The sequence below is a fragment of the Pteronotus mesoamericanus genome, unplaced genomic scaffold (genome assembly GCF_021234165.1).
Source record: "Pteronotus mesoamericanus isolate MK-2021 breed Mesoamerican mustached bat unplaced genomic scaffold, CSHL_Meso_final scaffold_31, whole genome shotgun sequence".
Lineage (NCBI taxonomy): Eukaryota > Metazoa > Chordata > Mammalia > Chiroptera > Mormoopidae > Pteronotus > Pteronotus mesoamericanus.
Genome location: NW_026555312.1, coordinates 26,104,418 through 26,128,359, shown reverse-complemented (window position 1 = coordinate 26,128,359; position 23,942 = coordinate 26,104,418). Strand labels below are relative to the sequence as shown.

The 23,942-nt window shown below is 40.1% G+C and overlaps 1 protein-coding gene across 4 annotated transcripts in view; it reads right to left on the bottom strand.

The window, feature by feature from the left end:
* The window catches only part of GCNT2 (glucosaminyl (N-acetyl) transferase 2 (I blood group)), a 119,884-nt gene extending 96,254 nt beyond the window's left edge, over positions 1-23,630 (bottom strand). For all 4 annotated transcript variants that reach the window (XR_008530734.1, XR_008530735.1, XM_054591945.1 and 1 more), the window contains exon 1: positions 22,322-23,630. Coding sequence is in view for 2 of the 4 variants with exons in the window: in XM_054591945.1 (XP_054447920.1) it covers positions 22,322-23,303 (982 nt within the window). In the remaining 2 variants the exon portion in view is untranslated. The remainder of the gene's footprint in view (positions 1-22,321) is intronic.
* Between the last annotated feature and the right edge of the window lie 312 nt (positions 23,631-23,942).

Below are 23,942 nucleotides of genomic sequence, written 5' to 3'. Positions count from 1 at the left end.
TCCAGACTTTGTGCGTGAAGGGGCACGGGGAACATTTACTGAGGCTGCAAGACCTGAAGAAGAAGGAGGTGAGTGGAGGTGCACCACAAGGGTTTGCTGCTTGCTAAGCTAAGTCAGAACTCTGAGGGACATGGCAGGCGATCGTAAAAGACCTTGCCTGGTGTGCTGGAAAACTTGGACTTCATTCTGCTGCCAAAAAAGCACCACCAAAGACTTTAGGTGGAGGGGTGCTCCCAGGCAACGTGTGGAGGAAGGACAGGAACAAAATAAATCATAGTGCGAAAGTACACATCAGCCCACATGTGCATACTGCACACGTTAAAGATAATAAAAATATTAGATGTGAATAAAGCCTCTTAACCTATGAGGTAAAGGTGCTAACTACTCCTTAATTAACAATATGTCCTAGAAACAATTCCCAGGCTCTAAGGAGCCTTTAAGCATGTACATATTCACAGAACATCAGATCTTGCATATTGTTTGAGATTTTTCTTAAATAAAGAAATGAAGACAGTGGCAGGACTCTAAGTCCAGGGTCATTAAGGAATTCATGATTGGGAATTAGAGGAAAGTCTAGACTTATTTTTCTCAACCTTGTAATGTAGAAGTATATACATTACCTTATTTTACTAATTTTTCTTACCCATTTATATGTGTAGAATGAATGACTGAAGTGCACATCCCCCATGGTTCCTGGTGCCCATGGGTAAATGAGCTCTTAATTAGAACTGACAACAGAGCAACTGGTATCTTTTATTTTGACAAACAAAAACTCTGACCAGACTAACCAGATAGAGTAAATGATTAAAAAAAAACAACAACTTTTAACCAAATTTCTGGGGGAAACCATGAAAAGTGTGTTTCTTCTTGTGTGTCAAGGAAGGTCTGTCCACTAAGTGGCACAACATTACTCAGAGGTGTGGTGCAAATCACTCTTCTACCCTGCACTGAGTATGTGATCTTAGGTCCCTACTTAGGACATTCCCTATGGTCCCTTTTAGCTTAAATGAGTTATAATACAGGATGTGTGAGGTGAATCTGCCAAGCACAGTGACCAAATTCCAGGGTGACTATGACCCCTGTCTTGTAGGAGATTATATCTTCTCTAGGATTCAAAACACATACAACTAAAAATATAACCAACAAAACAGGAAAGACTATGGTTAATCTCCATACAAGAGGTTTTCTACTAAATGTCATGTAAGTTTAGAGGATGAAAGCTGGAACAGTTAGAAAGGGCTTCCAATGGTTAGATTTGAAACTCAGGGCATGGAGGAGGCATTCCAGTTGGAGAAATCAGAGAGAGCAAGAACCCAACCAGTGTAGAGAACTTTCCCAGAAAGAATTGTGAATCTAGAACTTCTCTGGCAAGGCAGCAGAGATAAACATTCAAATCAGTAAACCATTATCTCAGAGTACCCGTCAGGGGACTAGGTGAACTCCTGGAGTGTGGAGACTTTTGCCTCCTATTCCTCTGATAGCCCAGCAACTGGACAAGGGCCTGGCATGCACTGCATTCAGTGCTTGTTGAATGGGTCCAAAATCATCTGGGCATCTGAAAAATGCAATTTTCAACTATGAATCAAATGAGTGTTGAACCCAGTGTTTACACAATGTTTTAATTTGTACATTAGAATAGCATGGACTAGGACAGCCCTCCATGATTTTTTTCTTTAAGCTGATTTCTAGTTATCTGGAGGTATGGTTTGACTGTACAAGCGGGTGCTTTTTCCTCTCTTCTTTCAGCATAGGCCTACAGAGACCTAACTATAAATGCACATAGGCACTGAACTCTATTCACAACATCTCATGCATCTCACCTTTGTTTAATTGCATGTACTAATTCAAACTTCATTATACTTTCAAAATTGTTCTGGGACTTGTTTTTCCATTCTCAATTAACTGCTATTCTTCAGCTGGGAATGAAATTGAATGAGGGGACAGAAGCTTGATCAGAAACACTAGCTGTATAATGTTAAATAATAGTGAAAAGGGCACTTAAAGAACTGGCACTGATAAAGTTTGTTGAAATAGTATTGAGAGGCTAGGTTATATCTGCAGAAATGTTAGGTAAATGAGGTGAGATTTTATCATTTCTTGGGCTCACTGATAGCTATTCCTTGAAAGGTTGTTTCTGTGTGGTTTGCTTTGTTATTATAGCATGTCAAATGACTCGGGGAATCATTCTTAATTGTAAAATATCAAGATTAATTTTCTTCCTTGAACTAAGAGTAACTTAAAAGAAGAAAGAGAATGGTGACGATCCAATTCACTTTGGATAGCCAAGTGAGTGATTCTGTTTTGGGTGACCAGATGATTTGTAAATGGAGACTTTTTTTTTTTTAATGATGATGATAATGATGCTAAAGAGAAGAAGAAAAGAGACACTTCCAAGCACATTTTTAACTAAAATGACAGTTCTCCCATAACCGAGAGTCCTCCAGTGCGGTTCACTGGGGAAAATCCACCTTCTCCTGGGACCCAACCATTTTATTTTCTTCACCATTCATCTAATTAGCAGTAGAAGAAGTTGTTGTCTCAGTCACGAAACCAAAAGCATTATTCCAAACTCTCATCTTAGAGGAGAAGAAATTTAATGTACATAATTTTAAAGGCTGAGGTGGCAGGTCCACAAGGTAGTCATGCTTGCTCATATCGTGGTAGTGTGAGTTAATGATATCTGCATCTGATTGTGATGCAGCAAAGCTATCATGAAAACACTTCCTGAATACTAAAAGATGCTAAGCAAATACTTGCAAAAGACAGTATAGATTCAAATAGGCAAATTCAAAACAGGTACTGATATGCAGAAATCGTCTGGTAGCATAAGTACAGCAATTAAAAATATGAAAAGTCTGAAATTTAGGGGCTTAGAAAATGAAAAGTAAATTACCCAAAATAAGTCACAGCCAATTAACATTTCAAGATGAAATTTACCACTAAATTTATATGTGGAAGCTAATTACTTAACCCTAGGAGAGGAACTGACTCAATTGTTCTACCAAAACATTTGTTTTCAAAAGCATTCAGCTAAACTGGGGGTGTCTATGGCTTGGGGATAAGGATAATTTAGATCCAAAGCTTGCAAACTTCTTTTTAACATCCCATCACCAGAAGGGGTTGTTTAAAATACGGGTTACAGGGCCCTGACCCCAAGAAGTCAGTAAGTTTCAGGTGGAACTTAATAATTTGCTTTCCTAACAAGGTATCAGGACCAATGATCGAGAACTAATGGATCAAAGACCAAAATTCTTTCTTTTTTTCCTCAGTGGCCACACCTGATCTATTTTGCAATGACGAGCCAATTTACTCTAAAACAAAACAAAACAACCAAAGTTTTAGGATAAACAATATTGTACAATTTGGAAATGGTTAATAAACATGAACTCAAATGGCAGACACGCTGATCCCTTGTAAAATTTACTATGGAAAGCAATCGGGACTCCTAGAAAGAATGAAAGAAAATGAATATACTGAAAGGGGCTAGTGCTTTTATTTAAATGAGAGAAACCCTAGGTGCAAGTTGTCCTGCCCCAAATGCAGTCTCTGATTTACTATACACAGCAAGCATACCTGTGCATAATCCGAGTCTTTCACAAAATGTGGAATTGTATTATTTACTGACAAACACTGATGTGTTGAGTATCTAGTGTGCCATACGCTGAATGAGGGGTAGGTGTAGAAGAATCAAAAAAATAAGAAAATGAGAAAAAGGTAGAAAATATCAGATATTGGTGCAGATGTGGAACAACCTGAATGCTCATGTACTGCTTGTGGAAGTGTGAACTGGTACAACGGTAAAGCACTGGCAATCTCTATGAAGGCTGAGCATAGGCGTATCCTGTGACCCAGGAATTCCATTCCCAGGTGTTTATTCAACAGAATTGCATATGTGTTCATAAAAGGACATATAGCTCAATGTTCACCACAGCCATACTCAGAACAGACTCAAGCACTTATCAACAGTTATAGGTCAGGGTGTCTCGACCTTGGCACTACTGGCACTTGGGGCAAAATAGGCTTGCTGTAAGTGCTTTTTTTGTGCATTTTAGGAGGTTTAGTGGAAGCCCTGGTTTCTACCACTAAATGCCAGTAGCACCTCTTGCCAGCCCAACCCAAGCAAAATGACAAGCAAAAATGTCTGCAGATATCGCCAATGTTCCCTGGGGGGCAAGATCATCCCTCCCCACCTCACACACCTTCTTCTAACAGCAATGATAATGAATAAATGTCAATGCCTGCTACAACAAAAAGTAAATCTCACAAGCATAACATGGAGACATGGAGCAAAAAGTGCCAGACAGAAAAAGAGTACAGGCTATATATTTCCATGTATATAAAGGACAACAGATCAAAGTAATCTATGCTGTTAGACATCAGTGTTGTGCCTGGGATACTGGTCATGTTTTATGTCTTGATGTGAGTTACACGGGTGTGTTCGTTTATGACGTGTCAAGCTGAATACTAATGATAGATATGTGCACTTTTCTGTTATACAGTATTTCACCAAAAATAAATGAATGAATGAATGAATGAATGAGTCATGGGCCTCCTAGGAAAATTCCAGGGGAGCCTTCATGGTAAGTGGGAATCACAAGTTATTCTTGAATAACTGATATTTATGGGTATTGCTTATGACCAGAAACTCTGCTGTACCATATACCAGAACCCACATCACTTTTTTTCTAAGATTGATTTATTTATTTTTAGAGAGAGGGGAAGGGAGGGAGAGAGGAAGAGAAACACCAATGTGAGGGAGGAACATTTAGTGGTTGTCTCTCATATGCACCCTAACCAGGGACCGAACCACAACCCAGGCATGTGCCCTGACCAAGAATTGAACTGGCAACCTTTTGCTTTGCAGGACGACACCCAACTAACTGAGCCACACTGGCCAAGGCAGCCTATATCACTTCTTTAAGCAAACTGACTGCTAAGAGTGTTTCTACTCTGGTTCCTGACTCTTGCCACCCTTATCCATGACCCAACAACCACCTCTTCCTACCAGTGAGCAATGTCCAGAAGAAAAGGAGTGAAAAGAAAACAGAACAGGGCATTAAAATGTAATTCAAAAACGCTTTGTGCTCTTCAACACAGAACTAAGTGCCAGCCCTTAAGGGATGCGTCATCTAGATCAGATAAGGAGGGAGGATGCATCTGCCCTGAAAATAGAATGTATGTTGTAACAGGGTACCAAGAAGTATGAACGACAAAGCTAATAGCTGGCATTAGGGACTATCACCCCCACTTGCCCAGTGAGGAAAAAAACTCAGGAGCTCACTGTTCTCCCAGGTAACCTCCCAGCCCAGAGTCACTTGGCTGGGAGGGGCTGGCACAGGACTTTAATGTGAGCAGCTTTACTCCAGAGTTCTTGCTACCTGTCCCCTTTCAGGCAGGCCCAGAAAGGTCTTGGCCTCAGCTCCCAGGTGTGCTCCATGGAGAAATCATGAGGAATTAGGAGAGCCTCCATCACTTTCAACAAGATGCATGCATTCTTTTTTCCAACACTCCTTTTCTTTCTCTCACATTTAATCAATCAGCATGTGTTGAGAAGACACCTAAGCCTGAAACACTGGAACATTTCTTTTCCTTTTCTCCCAACATCTTCTCTTTAGTGTTCAGAAAAACCTCTGGACAAATCTTTTGCTTCCGGCTCATGTTATGATTGGCTTCCAAATTCCATCCCTCCAGCCCCCTCTTCAGGTGATCACATTTCTGCATGATCTGACCAGTCACAAGCAGCAGCCAAGATCCAGGGGCTATCTGGCCCATGCAGAACTGGGTTCCAGAAGGCCTGGCCTTGGAACTAATTAACCAGGCATGGTAATAATCTGCAGAACAGAGCTCCTGGGAATCATGCTCATCTCCTTCTGCCTTCAGAGAACAATGCAGCAAATCCAAAGTGCCTCCTCTGTTCTGACTTGGGACTCCAGTGCTCAGATCCTGATCTCCTGCTTCCTAGACTCCCAGCCTTTTGTAATTCTCAGAACACCCGCTCTCTGGATCACTTTTGCTAAGTTTGTTTTTAAGCTTTCCTTTCTTATGAAGACTAGGTCTGAAACTACCCAGGTGGCTGTATTGACAGGAGTCTGATACACTATTACAAGAATTCCATCAGAATCAGTTACCAGTTTTATGGTAACATCCCACCAAAAAAGTTGAATAATTAAGCTCATTGCTTCCACTTGGCCTTTTAGAGCCCTCCTCCACCCCCTCCCCCTGCAGGAGAGCTGACCTATATAGAATGTGTCAATGGGCTCTGGCTCTGGTGGGTTTTCCAGTGACAGGGAGAGGGATCAAAGCGTTACTCCCCAGTTCCTATCTTGCCACTTAGAGCAGGACAGCTGTCTCCTTTGAATGCAGTTATTTTCAAGGGGCCTGTCCACGGTACTTTTTCTAAGCCTTTCTTGGTTAGTCTGCTTTGAGCATGCTATCTGTTTTCTTGCTAGGGCCTTGACTGATATAATAATAAAAGATAACATTGAGCTAATACTTATCAGTTGCCAGGTATTTGGTCAACATTTCATGCAGATTACCATTTAATGCTCACAAAAACCCTGTAAAAGTAATAAGCACATTATTATCCCCATTTTACAGATAAGCAATGGAGACATTACCCAAGGTCATGCACTCAGGCAGCATTAAAGTAGGACTTTGAATTTACTATTTACATGCTTAACTGCCTCCTAATACAAGTAGACTTATAAAGATACCAAAATCTGTTCAGAGCTCCTTATTTCTTCCCAGGGACCAAGGTTATAGCTGGTGAGAGGAGATCTCCATGTCCTGGGGCCAGGACTTCAGCTAAGCACCATGGGAGGACTGGCTGGTTATAGAGTGGGACTGAGAAAGTATAAGGGACTGTACTGAGGTTAATGGGAGCCAGGTTCCTCACTGCTAGAGAAGGAAGTGGAGAGAATAAACCCTGTGTTGTTGGATTGGAATTCAAGACACTGTGAAATTATGGTTTTTAATATATATTTTTAAAAATTAAAATATAGATAAGTATGCATGAGTGAATGTGTGAGATGAGACCATGTAGAAATTGGAGTACATGTTTGAGGATGCACGTGTGAGTGTGTGTCATCGTGTATATCACACATTATGTGTACAGTACATATTTTTTCTAGCTCTGACCCCTGAAAGGTCAAAGAAATAATAATGCCTTTGAATGTCCAGATCTTGGTTTCTAAATATTATTCCTTACTAAATGCAACAAGAATTTCTTAAAGAAAATGGCTGACCCCAAGACCTGGGCAGGTTAAATATAATGCAAAATCAACGGAACATCTCATGCCAGAAAGCAAGGAAGTACTAAAAAAATATGGTAACATACTGAAAAGACAAAGAAATCAGCTTGAAAGGGCCCCCGCTGGCTAAGTCTGGAACATTTGAGCAGCAAAATAAGTACAAATAGTAATGGGTTGTAATCCAGTGAGTAAAATGGGAATCCACATCTAGGGGAATAAATGTAAACAAACAAACGAAAAAACCAAGTGAGCACATGGGGAGAAGAGAAGGCTCTACCTTACAGGCGAATGTCAACTAATGAACACAGAAGGATGGAATTAGGAAAATAATCACAATTTGGCAACCACACAGTAATTATTGGGTCAGGCAAGAAACATCAGTGGACTGCAGACCTGGAGAGTGAACATTTGAAGAACAGGATATCTAACTAATTTCAAACTGTTTCCCCATAAAATACTTAGTAATTGCTTAGTAGTAAATACAAAATACAAATCTGTCAGGTATGATCTTAACCAAGCAACAAAATTTAATATTGCTCCTATCAGAACAAATTGACATGGCATGCTTCTACAGCATTATTTCTCTGGTATCTTTGCCCGAAAGGTTTAACTTGAATCTGATTATGAGGAAACATCAGACTTCTATTCTTCAAAAATGATGAGACCTTGAAAGACACAAACAGACTAAACAATTGTTCTAAATTAGAGGAGACTAAAATATATGACATCTAAGTGTAGCTTGAGATCCTTAATAAGATCCTAATTTTATGAAAGACATTATTAGTAAGTACAACCAGTGGTACTGGAATAGGGTGTGTGGATTGAAGAGAAATGCTGTACCACTTGATGATTATACTATGGTTATGTAAGAAAGTATCTCTGTTGCTGGTGTTAGAAATAAATAGTAAGGAGCTACTGGCAAATGGTTTAGGAAAAATATATAAATGAGAGAGAGAGAGGAATAAGATAAGGCAAATGTGGTAAAATGTTAAAGTGTTACAGTTGGGAAATGTGGGTGAAGGGTATCAGAGAGCTCTTTATACTCTTCTTGTAAGTATAGTAATTTTGAAAGTAGTTTAAAAACAAAAGTTGAAAACTCATTGAGATCTTTAAACATTTTCTAAATATTCCGAGAGTAGTATTTTTATTAAATACATTGCTTCAGCCACAAGAACCTCTGAAAGGCAACATGCCTGATCATAAACTAGGGGTCAGGCAAATGTAGATTAAGTCATTCTACTTTCTGGAGCCCCCATTTACTTATCTAGGAATTGGAGATGATAATATCTACCTCCCTCAAGGATTCTGTGAGGTTCGAATAACTTAAATGATGCGTGATGTTATGCCTTTCTGTTCCCTCCTTGAGAAAACACTTGAGCAAGGAAAGCGATAGGATTTCTTTAACAGTGCCAGGATTGGAGTCTTCTAGAACGTGGAAACAGTCCCGTTCTATAGAATCAACATAGGCCATTCATTAAAATATGATTCTACCTAAAGATAGATTCTGCATTGGTTACTGGATTCAGCTGTTCTCTACCTTTTCTGGCCGAATGGAAACTTTGCCCCTCTAAGATTTCAAAATCTAGTTTTAATTTGCAATGGTATATTAAGGAAGTACTTTTTCAACAGCTTTCATCATGGCACATATTGAAAACAATCATTTATCTGGTACCTTAAAAAAATGGACAGCCCTGGTCGTTGTGGATTGAGTGCCCATCTGTGAGCCAAAAGGTCACCATTCCGTTGCCCAGTCAGAGCATGTGCCCGGGTTGGGGGCCAGTTGGGGGCATGCAAGAAGCCACTGATTGATGTATCTCTTGCACAATGATGTTTCTCTCCCTCTCTTTCTCTCTCCCTTTCCCTCTCTCTAAAAATAAATAAATAAGTTCTTCGAAAAAAAAAAGAAAATACCTATTTTTTAAAAATGGACAAAGTTCTTTCAGTCAGAGTTGTCTGTGCAAGGGGCTCTAACACCCTGGGCCTTCTGTGCCACTCATGCTGCTGGGGTCTACAGGTAGCCAGTCTACACACGCTGCCAGCACAGCAAACAGCGCACACAGCCAGCAGGGCAGCAATGAGTACACAGTGTAACAAAGAAAGAGGCTGCCATTACAGGATACAGATGGGTAATAAGCTAAAGCGCTCCACACACTTTGGCAAAAGACAAAGCTGTTTCTAGTTGCACTGAGAATGAGAATGTGCTGAGCCCTATGACCTTCTAAACATGCTCAGGTTTGTATTCTCAGGCCCCACATCTTATGAATAGTGACTTACCATTTCAATTAACTTCATTTTTGATCCTGCTTTGTTCTTTTTTGTTGTTAAGATTTCATTTATTTATTTATTTTTAGAGAGAGAGGAAGAGGGGAGGGAGAGGGTGAGAAACATCAATGTTACAAAGAAACAATCATTGGTTCTCTCATGCACGCACCCTAGCCAGGGACTGGCCGGCCACCCAGGCATGTGCCCTGACCAGAATTCAATTAGCAGTCTTTTGCTTTGTAGGATGATGCTCAACTAACTGAGCCAGACCAGTTGGGGCCTGCCTTGTCCTTGATTTCATTTCCACTCCTATCCTAACCTTCCCTTTTATGGCTTCGAATCTGGAAAGCAAGAAGAGCCTTAAACCCTGAAGCTTACCTACCTTTTGCCTGGTTCATGAGACTGAGGATGCTGGAGTATCAGAGCAGAACTGAGGCCTGCAAAGTCTAAAAGCAGCTGCACATGCTTCAGCATTTGAATGGAAAATTGTACAAGGGTGGCTGATTTAACTTCCATAAAAAATGTTATGATTTTTCACTAAAGCTGGACAGAGGTTAATTAGAATAGCAAAGATGATAGAAATATATCTGCTTCATTTCTACTAAGGAGAAAACGACATATTTATGAACCTTCTGAAGTAAAAACAAATGATTGTGAAACCCTGCCAGATACTGTCTAAATCTGTCAAGCTCCATAACACAGGAAATAGTATTTGAAGCAACAAACTGATATGGATTTAAACAAGCCCTTCCTAAGTTTCTAGGTGGTCACGTGTATCGAGCACAGACCGATGAATGCACACACCCAAATGGCAACCACAGCCAAGGAGAAAATCTCATGAAATGGAAGAAACAAAAAGTAAAAGCCACAAAAATACTAACTAGGATTCCAACACAAACACTTTATCTCACTGCTAAAGAGCTGGGAGAATAAGAGCTGTGGACAAAAAAAAGCGGGGCAGGGGCTGGGGGGGCGCCGGGCGGAACTCTGTAATAAATTTCACCAAAAGTAACATCTCAGGGAAATGTGATCACAAATTCCTAAAGGGGCAGGTCTTGGTGGGTAGTCACTCCCCAGGCACATAACTTTCTTAGTAAAAGCTTATCTGTGCTTTAAGCAAGTCCTGTGCATTGTTTCTGTGCATCTAGGTTAATACACCTTTAAAAAACATACCTCTTTATTAAACCCCTTGACCATCCTGAGAGACCATAAAATCTTACTGATTATCCTGTAATCCAGTTCTGTCTTGCTTTCTCCCACCTTCATGTAATCTTCTTTCCATTCCTGCCTTAATTCCAGATGCATAAAAGAAACTGCAAATCTTGTCATTCTCCAGAGCATTTGAGATCTTGCTTCTCAGCAATTGTCATCAGTTTGCTCAAATAAACTCATAAAAAATCCTCTACAGGTTTAGACGTTGACAGGATATAGGCTAAATATATTCAATGTGGTTTTATTAGAAAAGAGGGAATTGCAGGCATTTGAGTCTTAAAAGGAGGATGACTTACAGTTTGAATAAAACAACAGAAAAGGGTCAAAATATAGTAAACATATTAGGACAATATCTCAATGAAATGGGTTGCTTTATTTTTAAAAGGATTTTGTCTATTCATTTCTAGACAGAGGGGAAGGGAGGGAGAGAAACATCAACGTGTGAGAGAAACATACATCGGTTCCCTCTCCCACACCCCCAAGGCCCACAACCCAGGCATGTGCCCTGACTGGGGATCAAACCAGCGATCTTTTGGTTGGCAGTCCAGCGCTCAACCTACTGAGCCACAGCAGCCAGGGCAGGTAGCTTTATTTATTTTTTTGAATGAGGCTTACCTAATTGCTTAGAGTATTTGGAAGGCAGAAACTTAAATTAACGTTTTGGCTATGCAGTGTGTCCTTAATTCAATGCTGGATGATTTCATCTCTTAATCTTCTGAAAGGCACTTAGTCTTCTAAGAAGATATCCCAAAAACCAACAAGCACACAAAAAGATGTTCAGCATCGCTGCTCATTAGGGAAATGCAAATCAAAATCACAGTGAGATATTATTTCACACACATTAGAGTGGCTTAAGTAAAAAGACAGGCAATAACAAGTGTTGGTGAGGATGAGGAATAACTAGAGTGCTCATAGAACGCTGGTGGAAATGTAAAACAGTGCATTCACTTTGGAAACCAGCTTGGCAGTTCCTTAAAATGTTAAACATAGAGAAACCATATGAACCAACAATTTCCCTCTTGGCATCTATACCAGAAGAAATGAAAATGTGTTTTTACAAAGATTTGTTCAGGAATGTTCACTGCAGCATTATTCATAATGGCCAAAAAACAGAAACAACCCAAGTATCTATCAACAAATGAATAGATAAAGAAAACATTTATCCATATAATAGAATGAAGGGGCCAAACTTTAAAACTAGGTCAAGTCTGGGCCGAAACAAGAAACTAGAACAAACAATACCCCAAGATGAAGGGAAGAATTAGAGCCCCCCTTAGTAACAAGATAGGACAACGGCTGAGCCTTGACTCAGATAAACAGCCCGTAAAAGCAGGGTCAAAGCTGAGGATAAGGGAGGAACTAATACCAAGAAAAACATATCAGGGTGCAGCCCCCATGCAGCTGGGCCAGAGTCGACAAGAATGAGGAGGAGGCATAGGGCAACGGTTGAGCCTTGCCTCAGATAAACATCCTGACCAGAGAAAGAGAGAGTAGGGGGCCCAGTAACAGCCTTGAACCCAATCAGCAAAAAAAAAAAAAAAAAAAGAAAGAAAGAAAGAAAGAAGCTGCCTATTGCTAACTGCCACTTCTCGCCCTTGTATCTTGCTTGCTTGCTCTGCTTATAAAAACCCGTGTACCCTTACAGCGGCGCGCCTTTTTCCTTTCGAGGGAAAGGTGGCCCCTGCGCAGGTAAAACTTGGCCAAATAATAAAGAGTGTGTGATCAAACTCTAATTCCTGAGCTCATACTTGCGGGGATCGTAACATAGAACAGTAGTTGTCTATGTAGAAGAGTGATGTACTGATTCATGCTACGAGGCTGATGAACCTCAACAATACTACACTAATTAGGAGGAACCAGACATGAAAAAACATATATGATTCAATTTATATGAAATGTCCGGACAGGGCAAATCCATACAGAAAAGCAAAGGCTGGGTGTGGAAATGGCAAGTTGCTGTAAATGAACATGAGGTTTCTTTCAGAGGTGATAGAAATATTCTAAATTTGATTGGGATCTTAGTTGCATGACTGTAAATATAATACAAATCATTGAGTTGTACACTTGAAATGGGAAAATTTGGTGGATTTTAGAATGTGTGAATGATATACCCGCATTTTATACCTTGTTTTTTTTTTTGTTTGTTTTGTAAATAATAAAGTTATTAGTTTAGGGGGAAAAAAGGCAATTCATTTAGTGCTGGACGCTGTTAAGGATTCATGGTGATGACTGATGGCTCACACGCCTGCCGGGAAGGCTCTGTGGTGCCTAAAGTAGGGGCTCAAGAAGCAGTTGGTAACTGTCGGTCTGTTGTAGGCTGTCAGTGACTTGGACAGTAGAAAACTTCAGAATTTCTGTGAAAGCAACACCCTATTTATTTTACACTAGCAACATAAGGTGAATCAAATTCAATCTGAAGCCAAGCACAGGGCTGGCTGAGGCCTGAGAAATTATAAAGCTCCTGGGACCATCCAGGCCTCTGTATTCTGTCAGTTCCCACAGAAGCCCAAACCGCAGACCATAACAAGGCGATAAGGTAAAAACAGAGCCCTTGGGGCATGGAGAACAGAAGTCAACTCTGCCTGGGTTGCAGGGGTTGGGGGCGGACCCAACAACGTGGTGAGGGTGTTCTCAAAGATAACTGGGGTTTCTCAGGCAAAGAAGGGCCTATGGGGAAAACTAGCACAAAAGCCAAGAGGTCTGTTTGGAGCTTAGCAATTACACAGGGAATTCAAGTTGTAGCCAAATAAACCACTTTAACTACATTTTCCGGATATCATCAATCAAAGCCTCTCATGGCTAAATTGATTCTGGCAAATTTCATTAACTGTTGACTTTACTTTTTTAGACCTGAACTAAAACATATCATTTCAATAAAAAGGTTATACTGACCTTATAGCAATCAGATAACTAATAACTCCCACAGGCCAACACCGAAATTGTTTTTTAGTGCATTCAGCACAGGCGGCAAAGGAGGTCTGCCCTTTAGAAAAGTAGGTAGAGGGGCCCTGTAGACAGTGTAAAAGCTGAACCAGAATTCAAACTTCCTGCAAAGCTGCAGGAGAATTTTCTTCATTTGTACAAAAGATTGTGTTAGATAAGCAGAGTAATACTCTTTTTCTCTCATTCATTTGCTCCTCATTCAACATTATATTAGAACCCCACGGAATGATGAGGCTAAGCAAATGTCTAGTTCACATGCTCATCTTTGGAGGGTGCATATGGTGGGGGAGGGGCAGAGATGCAGAGTAGAGGGGGACCGAGATTCACTCAAACAGATAAGATGCAATGGAGGATATACTATTACCCAAGCAGGAGTAAAGTGTGGACGGGAGTGGCTGCTTCTCTGGGAAAGAAAAGGGGCAGGGAAGGCTTCTTTGAGGAAGTGACATTTCCAGTGGATCTTGAGAAATGACTAGAATGAGCAGCAAAAGTAATGAGCATCCCACAACAAGGGGACAACATGAGCAAGGATGGGAGACCATTTGTTTTCAGACCAGTCTACAGTGACAGAATGAGGCTTTCAACTAGTCCCAAGGTGCTGCTTTCTAATAAGAGGAAAGAGAAACCAACTGCCTAAAACTCTACATGTGCCACATTGTTAAGAAAAGCTACAGCTCAGGGATATCCTCTGTGGGCCATGTACCTTATTTCTAGCAAACAAATCATCTTTGCAACTTCAAAGCCAAATGTTCACTGTTTTATTTTGTTGTTTTGGTTTAACACACAAGTTTTAAAATATAACATTAGCCCTGGCTGGTGCGGCTCAGTGGATTGAGCGCCAGCCTGCAAGCCAAAGGGTCGCTGGTTCGATTCCCAGTGCATGCCTGGGTTGCAGGCCGGGTTCCCAGCAAGGGGCGCAGAAAATGCAACCAAGCATTGATGTTTCTCTCCCTCTCTTCCCCTCTCTAAAAATAAATAAATAAAATCTTAAAAAAAAAAAAAACTTCAGAAAAGGAATAGAAATTATAAAAAATAAAATATAACATTAAAACCTCAAAACTCATCTAAGAAGTTAGTCCATTCCTCCTCTGAACATTTAAGGAGTTCCTGAAATGCACCTGGTACAATTTGTATATTCTAATCCTTCTAACAATCAGAGGTAGTTTATCATCAAGATATAGATGAAGAATCAGGCTCAGAGAAATTCAGCAGTTCACCCAAAGTTACACAGACTATGTATAGCAGAGCCAGGACCATCTGGTTTTAAATCCTATCAGCAACTGGGAGCAGCCATCTGACTCTACAGTGTAAACACATACTTGTTCAACATACTCTACAGTCTGCAGAAGTCTGAAGTACATTCTAATTGATGACTACTGACTTCAATTCAGTTGGGCCTAACCCTCGTTTCTACATCCTACGACGACTCTGCAACTGCCAAATCCCTTCTCCTGATCCCTCTACCTCCTCCGCCCAGCCCCCAACCCCCACATCCAGCAATCACCAGTTTGCTCTATGTATCCATGAGGTTGTTTCTGTTTTGCCTGTTCATTTGTTTTGTTTTTTAGATTCGACATATAAATGAAATCGCATGGTATTTGTCTTTAACTGTCTGACTTATTTCACTCAGCACAGTACCCTCTAGGTCTATCCATGTTGTTGCAAATGGTAAGGTTTCATTCTTTTTATGGCCAAGTAATACTCCATTATATTATATAATGTATGTACTACTTCTTCTTTAGCCAATAAACTATTGATGGATACTTGGCTTGCTTCCATATCTGGGCTACTGTAAATAACACTGCAATGAACATAGGAATGCAAATATATTTTCAAATTAGAGTTTTGAAATTTTTCAAGTAAATACCCAGAGGTCAAATTACTGGGTCATAAGGTATCTCTATTTTTAATTTTTTGAGGAACTTGTTTTTCACAGTAGCTGCACCATTTTGCAGTCCCACCCACAGTGCCTGAGGGTTCCCTTTTCTCTATATCCTTGCCAACAAGATATGTTATTCCTGAATAGCATTAATAATACTTTCATTATATTAATTAAATGATTAATTATATCTTAATTTATTTGGCTTCATATTAATATTAAAACAGGGTCACGGCTCTGATTATTCCTCAGAAATCCCGGAAGATGGTGTAATTAACAAAGCAAATATGTCCATGTGCATCATCATTATTACGCAAACCATTTTTGATGATAATATATGTAGATATGTAAGGAGCATATAAATGAACTAAACTGCATTTTAGGACAATTTCTGATTTGCAGAAATTATAATATTTTTTAAAACTAAAAAAAAATTAAAGTCTCCAATGGTCTTCTTTTCTGCTGAGTCGTCTTATTACTAAGAAATTAAGCTCATTATTCCATAGAAGATACTGAATGTCTAGGTGCCCTGAGTCCTATCAGGGTGTAACTTCCAAGACAACACAGGTATGAATTATCTTCTTGAGAGGAAAAAAAAAAAAAACAGGAAAAAATAGTCTAACATAGCTGAGGAAGGAAAAAGAAGAAAGTACGGATAGCATATGAGCCTCAGAATGCACAAAGAACAAATCCAGTGACCAGTGAAAGACGGCAATCAAAAGGATAGCAAAGATGAGCTCTTCTATTCATTAACCACTCCCACCACCATTTTTTCTGGAAGCTATAAAACTAATGCCACTGTTGCCTTGATAATGTACCAGTATAAAAGGTGATTTTTGTCATGCCATTTATCACCTTCTTAAGAGACTATATTTCCTTGGTAAGAACTCATAGGTGTCCCAACTCACCAATTGCTCTTCCTATGAGTTGACAAAAATCAGTATTTCTAGCAGATATAAAAATGGAAATTGTTTAAGCTAATAGTAAACCTTCCCTCAAATTTTTTCTCCCTTGCAAGTCTATTCTGTGATCTTGGAAGCCTTGCGAGCAGGTGTTTGAGGGATATAATTTCCCCCTGGACATATTAAGAACCCAGCCAAATCACTGGGGCCCCGAGTATGAGTTCTCAGGACCATATTGATTCAGATCTGCTTTTTCCTTCCTCCTGCAGTTACTTCTCTCAAGATTTCAGCACTTGGTATCTCAGTTTGTATTTTTACATATATAGGGACTAAAGCCTGTCTCAAATAACAACAAAAGGTCAGGCCAGTATGGACTCTATAGCAAATGGAAATGCAACAAGGATCAGGGGCACAAGAATACCAACAGGGCTTGTCCAGAGGTTGGCTGCTAGGGGAGAAAAATGAGAAGCAGGCACAGTATGGTTCCAGACCCATGATCTCCAATTCTCTTCCTTTCTCTAATCCTTTCCCTTCAGGCACCTTCGGATTCCTCTTTCCTCCCATCTGCAACCAAACCTGCTCTCAGGAAAGAAGGCTCTTTTCACAACTATTCACATTTTAATATGAATTTGAAATCAACTCCCACGGAATCATATTAAAAATATTCCTTTGTAGCAAGTGAGGCAGAAATCATTGGTCATTTTTAATTTTTATTTATTTTCTAATAATTGATTTTTAGAGAGAGAAGAATGAGGGAGAGGGAGGAGAGAGAGAGAGAGAGAGAGAGAAACACTGATTTGTTGTTCAACTTATTTATGCACTCATTGGTTGATCTTGTATGTGCCCTGACCAAGGATCGAACTTGCAGCCTTGGTGTATTGGGATAATGCTCCAACCAACTGAGCTACCTGGCCAGGGCCATTGGTCAGTTTTTAATATTTATTTATTTATTTATTTTTAACATATATTGAGAGAGAGAGAGAGAGAAACATCAATTTGGTGTTCCACTTAATTTATGCATTCATTGGTTTCTTCTTGTCTGTGCCCTGACTGGGGGTCAAACCCACAACCTTGGCATATTGGGACAACACTCCAGCCAACAGATCCACCTGGACAAGGCCAGTGGTCAGTTTTTAAATCTTTAAATCTAAGAAACACAGAAAAATGAAACAAAACCACTGAATGTCCCTATCACAGGCAGAACCCAGAAAAGCGCTTGATCGATAACTCAGAAGGAAAGTAGCAGTTGCACCTCAGGCCTGCAGATCAATCTTCTCTCTAACTGGCCATTATCCAGGGCTGAGTCAGAGGATAAACTGAAAGTTTACCATCTTGTTTTGGGCTGGATTAGGGAAAAGAAGTTGGAAGAGTTAGGAGGGCAATGGGGAAAAGATGGGTGCGGGGACGAAAGGAGGACAGCTAGTGAAGTTCACTGGGGGACCTCTTTAAAGCCATGTGTGAAGCCCCTTTCTGTAATATGTTTGTCCTCACAGGAGCTTTTGCTGGAGAAGATAAGGAAATCTTATCTTCTGAAAGGCTTCTTGAGGACCTGCCACTTCTTAAGGGATTTATTGTGTATAGGTGGCAATATTTTGTTTTGCACTTTATTTATTTTAGATTTTATTTATTTATTCTTAGAGACATGGGTAGTGAGGGAGAAAGAGAGGGAGAGAAACATCAACATCTGAGAGAAATATTGATTAGTTGCCTCTCATACACGCCCCTACAGGAGACCAGGACTGCAACCCAGGCCTGTGCCCTGACCAGGAATTGAACCAGCGACCTTTCACTTTGCAGGATGATGCCCAACCAACTATGCTACACTGGTCCGGGCTGTTTTGTGCATTAAATCACATGACCCTGCCACCCTGGCCACAGCTACAGGAACAACTTGGAACCTAAATGAAAGACAATCATCTACAGAGAGATCAGCAGCAGCTTATGAATTGTGTGAAATGACAGGGAAACTCATTGCACAGTGACTACATTACCCAAAATAAGACTCTCTGAAGGAGATACACAGCGGAATTGCTGTGAGCAGAGCAACACAAAATCTGGTAACACAAGGGGGAAATGTAGAAAGTAGAAGCCACAGAAACATGGGCCAATAAGCAAGTGGAAGCCCTGAAGCTGGGGTAGAAATTTCAGAGAAGGAAAAATCAGTAGAGATGAAAGATGCTGGGCCACAAGCCTGGCTGGCTTCTCAGGATGCTGGGACAGTCCTTCTGCTGTCCGACCTTTCTACCTAGAGCAGGAAAAACTCATGGCCCACCTTCCCTGTCCGTTACAGTAGTCACCAGTCACGTGTATAAATGTGATTTTATATTGTGCTAAATAAAACACATTACTTAAATCAATGTAGCCTATTCCCTTTTGTTTCTTTTAACGTGGCTACTAGAAAATCTAAAAGTACATTATGTGGCTCACAATGTATTTCTGTTAGGTGGTGTTGTTCTAAGTCCTCATGGGGCCATTTCATTTATGAGATGCTTTTTCTTTTTTTCCTGGCCTATTGCTTCTTTGAGAACCCTAATTAACAACAACCTTTAAAATGGCCAAAACGAACAATTCCAACCTCAGCTAGAAGGGCCCTCAAAAGAGAAATGACCCAGATTTCCACAGAGCAGAATAACAGTTAAATAAGACAGCCACCTATATTCTGGCCACCCCAGGGCCTGCAAGAGCCAGCTGCACCAGTGATGGGCCACAGCCTCCAACGAGTATCCTTCACACATGTTTTGAAATGGAGCAGTGCATTTGTCTTCCATTGCTCTGCTGACCTGTAACTGCTAAGGAGAGGCATAAAAATCCAGTTCCAATAGATAAATAATGTTAATAAGTCAGTCTGTTCAGTAAACTGATTTCATTTAGGATCATGGACACTCAGAGACAAAAAGACTCAGAGCCCATTTTGTTCAGCACTGGAAAAGTGAGTTTCTTTCACAGCGTTTCTCCAGTGTCTGCTTCTGCATGCTCCTTGGGCTTGTTCACCACTAGGCAAGCTATTCCTTCTAAACCCAGGGAGAGAGGTTATTTCATCTCCTACCACTGACCCTAGATTATTCCTTCAAAACTACAGAGTTGGTTCAATTGCTCTCTCACGAGCAAATCTTTGTGTGAAATGAGTGATACTGCTTCAGATCTTTTTTGGATTAAATATCCTTTTTGTTTGTCATTGATAGTTTTTTAAAAAAGTAAGTTTTGGCCTTTTATCTTTCTTGGCTGCTCTCTTTGGAACCTGCTTTATCAATGTCTCCCCTTAAAGTATGGTACCCCGACCTGTACCTATCACACTTGGTCCAAGCAACACATAAGAGAGTAGTGGGGCTTTTACTTCCCTTATTCTGGACACTACTAGTCCACATGAATAGCTGTATGATTAAACCTCCCCAACTTCACTTTCCTGAGCCCTGCTTTCTTTCATTGCTCTAACATTATCCCTTCCAGCTCTGGGAAAACCACAGATTTAAAAGGTTTTTAAACTCAAAACATTAACTCAAAAAGATATTTGCATCCCATGTTCATGGCCCCATTATTTATAATAACGAATACATGGAGACTACCTATGTGTCCATTGCTAGATGAATAGATTAAAAAATGTGGTGTATATATACACTGGAATATTATTTAGCCATAAAAAAGAAATCTTGCCATTTGCAACAACATGGATGGACCCTGAGAGTATTATGTGACATGACATAAGTCAGAGAAAGACAAATACCATCTGATCTCACTTATATAAGGGGAAAAAAGAAGCAAAACTGAACTCATAGACACAGAGAACATATTAGTGGTTGCCAGAGTTGGGGTGAAGAGGGGAAGGTGTTATACAGCAAGGGGGGGATGTGAGAAATGGGTGAAGATGGTCAAAAGATAAAAACTTCCAGTTTTAAAATAAATAAGTCCTGAAGATGTAAGGTACAGTCATGGTGCCTATAGTTAATAATACTATTTTGTATATCTAAAAGTTGTTAAGAGAATGGTTCTTAAATGTATTGATTTTAAAGAGATAGGAATAGAGAGAAAGAGAAAAATTCATTTGTCATTCTATTTATTCATGCAATCATTGGTTGATTCTTTTATGTGCCCTGACCAGGGACTGAACCCATAACCTTGGCATATGGGGGCTGACACTCCAACCAACTGAGCTACCTGGCCAGGGCAGTTCTTTTTTTTTTTTTTTTTTTTTTTTTTTTTTTAAAGATTTTACTTATTTTAGAGAGAGGGAAAGGGAGGGACAAAGAGGGAAAGAAACACTGATGTGAGAGAGAAGCATCGATCAGTTGCCTCTGTTGCTTGTCCTGCCCAGGGATGGAATCAGCAAACCAGGCATGTGCTTGACCAGGAATCAAACCAGCAACCTTTTGCTTTGCACGATAATGCCCACCAACTGAGCCACACTGGTCAGGGCAGACAAGGCAGTTCTTAAAATTTCTAACCACAAGACAAAAAAAATTCTAACACTGTGTGGTGATGCATGCTAACTAGACTTAACTGTGGTGATCATTCTGTAATGTGTACAAATATCAAATCGTTGTGTTGTATACCTGAAACTAATATAATGTTATGTCAAATAAAGAAAAAGGAGAAGAAAGAAAGGGAGAGAGAGAAAAAGAGAGAGAAAGATGGAGGGAGGGAGGGAGGGAAGGAAGGAAGGAAGGAAGGAAGGAAGGAAGGAAGGAAGGAAGGAAGGAAGGAAGGAAGGAAGGAAGGAAGGAAGGAGAAAGTTTTGTTTTCCAATGGTTAGGGGGGAAAGCATTGTGAGGCTGAAGCTTTGTATACTAATATCTAAAACTAACAGCTATAATGAATGGTTCATAGCCCTGGCTGTTTCTGAGAGTCTCCTGGAGACTGAACAAACACAGAAGGCTAATTCACCTAGGAAGTCAGGCCCCCTGGGAAATGGGGCCTGGCCTCATATATTTTTAAAAGCTCCAGGTGATTGTAGCATGCATCCAGGATCAAACCATTAATTTCAAGAAACCGTAAAACTGATCCTCATATTGATTTGTTATTTTTCCCTTGATTTGTGACTGAATTTTTATTTTGAATGGAACTAGCCAAACTGAATTGTTCACTGCTAATAACTTGAAATCATTCAAATCATTGGAACTTGTGCCAAAGGGAAAAAAGAGTTAATTTAGTAACAGCTGAGACCTAATTGAAAATCAAGTTAAAAAGAACATGAGGTTTAGGAAACCTAGTTTATAATTGGCATGTTCATTTACTAGCTGGGTAATCTGAGCCCATCATGTAACCACACTGAAGTTTCTTTTTCTATAGAATGAGGGTACTGGTCTAGAAATTTTTAAGGTGCTCTAAATTCTGTTTTAATTTCAGAAAAGAACTTGCAAATGAAAAATTTAAAGTTGTACCCTGCTCTATTTTGAAAGGATCTGAATTTAGCCATAGAAGCTTTAATGGGGGCAAAAAATATAATTAAAATGTTAAAATTGCTGTTCAAACTTAGTTTATAATATCTATTCCTGGTTATAAATGCCATCATGCCTAAAGGAGAGCTGGGTTTAGTCTCATTTGCATAGCCAGTGTTCCCTCAGTCCCCTGCCCTGTCTCAAGGCTGCAGCACATATTTGAAGTGGGTATCTGCGTATAGAAAGGCAGCCTGGAATATCAGCAAAATGAAGCCAGACAGTAGAGCTCTTCCAATGCCCTGCTAATCACTATGCCTTATTTCCTCATCTGTAGAATGGGCATGAGTTATCTCAACATGCTCTGTGAGCAGAGCTTCTATCAAATTTTTTTTAACTCTAAGGATCTTTGAAATATTAAATTTTTCCATATTGTAAGTATTTTATTCAATATTGAACATACAACATATATTCATAAAAACAAAAGTTAAGAGACATACTTACCAGGAATCCTATTGAGTGTCACCCAGAAATGTTCATCAGGACTGTAGGTGTCCTTGGACCAGGACAGTAAGTCAATTGCGTGCTGGTCTTGGAGGACAAAGTTAGCAAATTCCCTTGTGAGGGCCACATAGGCAGTGCCAAAGTAAATGGTCATGTTGTGAGGAGGTGAATTTTTCAATTTTGTTGTTTTATGCACATAGGAATTTTTTGTGTGTAATATTTCTTGATGGACATATTTAGTCCGTCCAATAGCATGATCAGGAGGCAGCACCCCGGGGGTAATGTTTTTCCCTTTAAATCCTTTCAGATACTGAACTATTTCCTTGTTGGTTTTCAGGGGGAAATCTTGCCCACACGTGTTGATGGCGTACTTCCATGGGATCTCCGAGGCCACAAGATCTTTGATGCAGTTCAGGTCAGCCTGGAGCCTGGAAATCCCACCATACACAACTGGCTCCATCTTGGAAGCCAGAAAGGCATTTGGGAAGCAGCTCAGTAATTGCTTCACTGCATCTTTAAATTCAACTGTCGCCTTTTCATCCACATGAACGCAGTAGACATTCTGAGGCATGTAAATAGCTCTGAAAAGTCTCTCAAAAGTGCCGAAGTCTTTGTGGATAGTCACTGTGTAAGCCAAAGGGAACCCAGCCTCTTCTTCAGAGAGTGTTTCTGTTATATAGTGACTTTGAATCATGTATTCAAAACAGGAAGATTCACTGAGGGTAGTTTTCAGTGCATTCTCTGTTGAGTAAAAAACTTTCCCCTTAAAAATCTGATGACAAGTTTCTGCTAAGAGCGAAGCATTGGAAATAGATGCCCTCAGAAAATGTTTCTTCTCCCATAATTTGTTATTGTAAACAAATACGAAAATCAGAGCAGTGATAAGAGACACGCTGAAAAGATAATGCTTCCAGGAGCCCATTATCCAAAACCAGGAAATGAGTAAAATATCTCTTGAGATCTGATCAGAGTGGAGATACATTTAACTTACATTTTCCCCAGAATCCATAATCATCCTTTTGGTGCATGCAAAAGGCTGCTTCATGTCCTTCCAGTCGACCATTTTTGTCCTTTTTCTTTCTTGTTTCCCTCCTCATTTACTGCTGTGTTGCATTTCCAACTTTCTTTGACACGTTTCTGAAGTAATTCCTTTGGAGTTGCTTTGCTCAGTCTCCCACTAATCTGCAACCTGTTACTACACAAAAATAATTTGCCTCAGGGAGGCTGTGATTACAATGTGTCCACCTACCCCCACAGTAAAATCATTAATGGGTGAGGTGACCATTCTGCAAGTCATGACTGCAAGACTTCAAACCTAGCCTCTTCTCTTGGCCAAAGGTTGTCAACTCTATCAGCTCCTCAACTTCCTGTTAATCATTGTGCTCAGATGACTGAGTTTGTTTGCTTAAACAGCACTGCCAAGTTAAAAGCGTCAGTTCTTAGCATGTGAACATCGCCTGGAGAGATATTCTGTCAATAAATATTTAGTACTTAAAAAGAAAAAGCTTAACCCTGTCTTTTTCCACACAACCCCCCACCCTGCCCCCATCTCTATGTTGGCTGGGTATACTATAAAGTAAAGCATATGAATGGTTGTTGAGCCAAATTCTTTCCAGGGCTT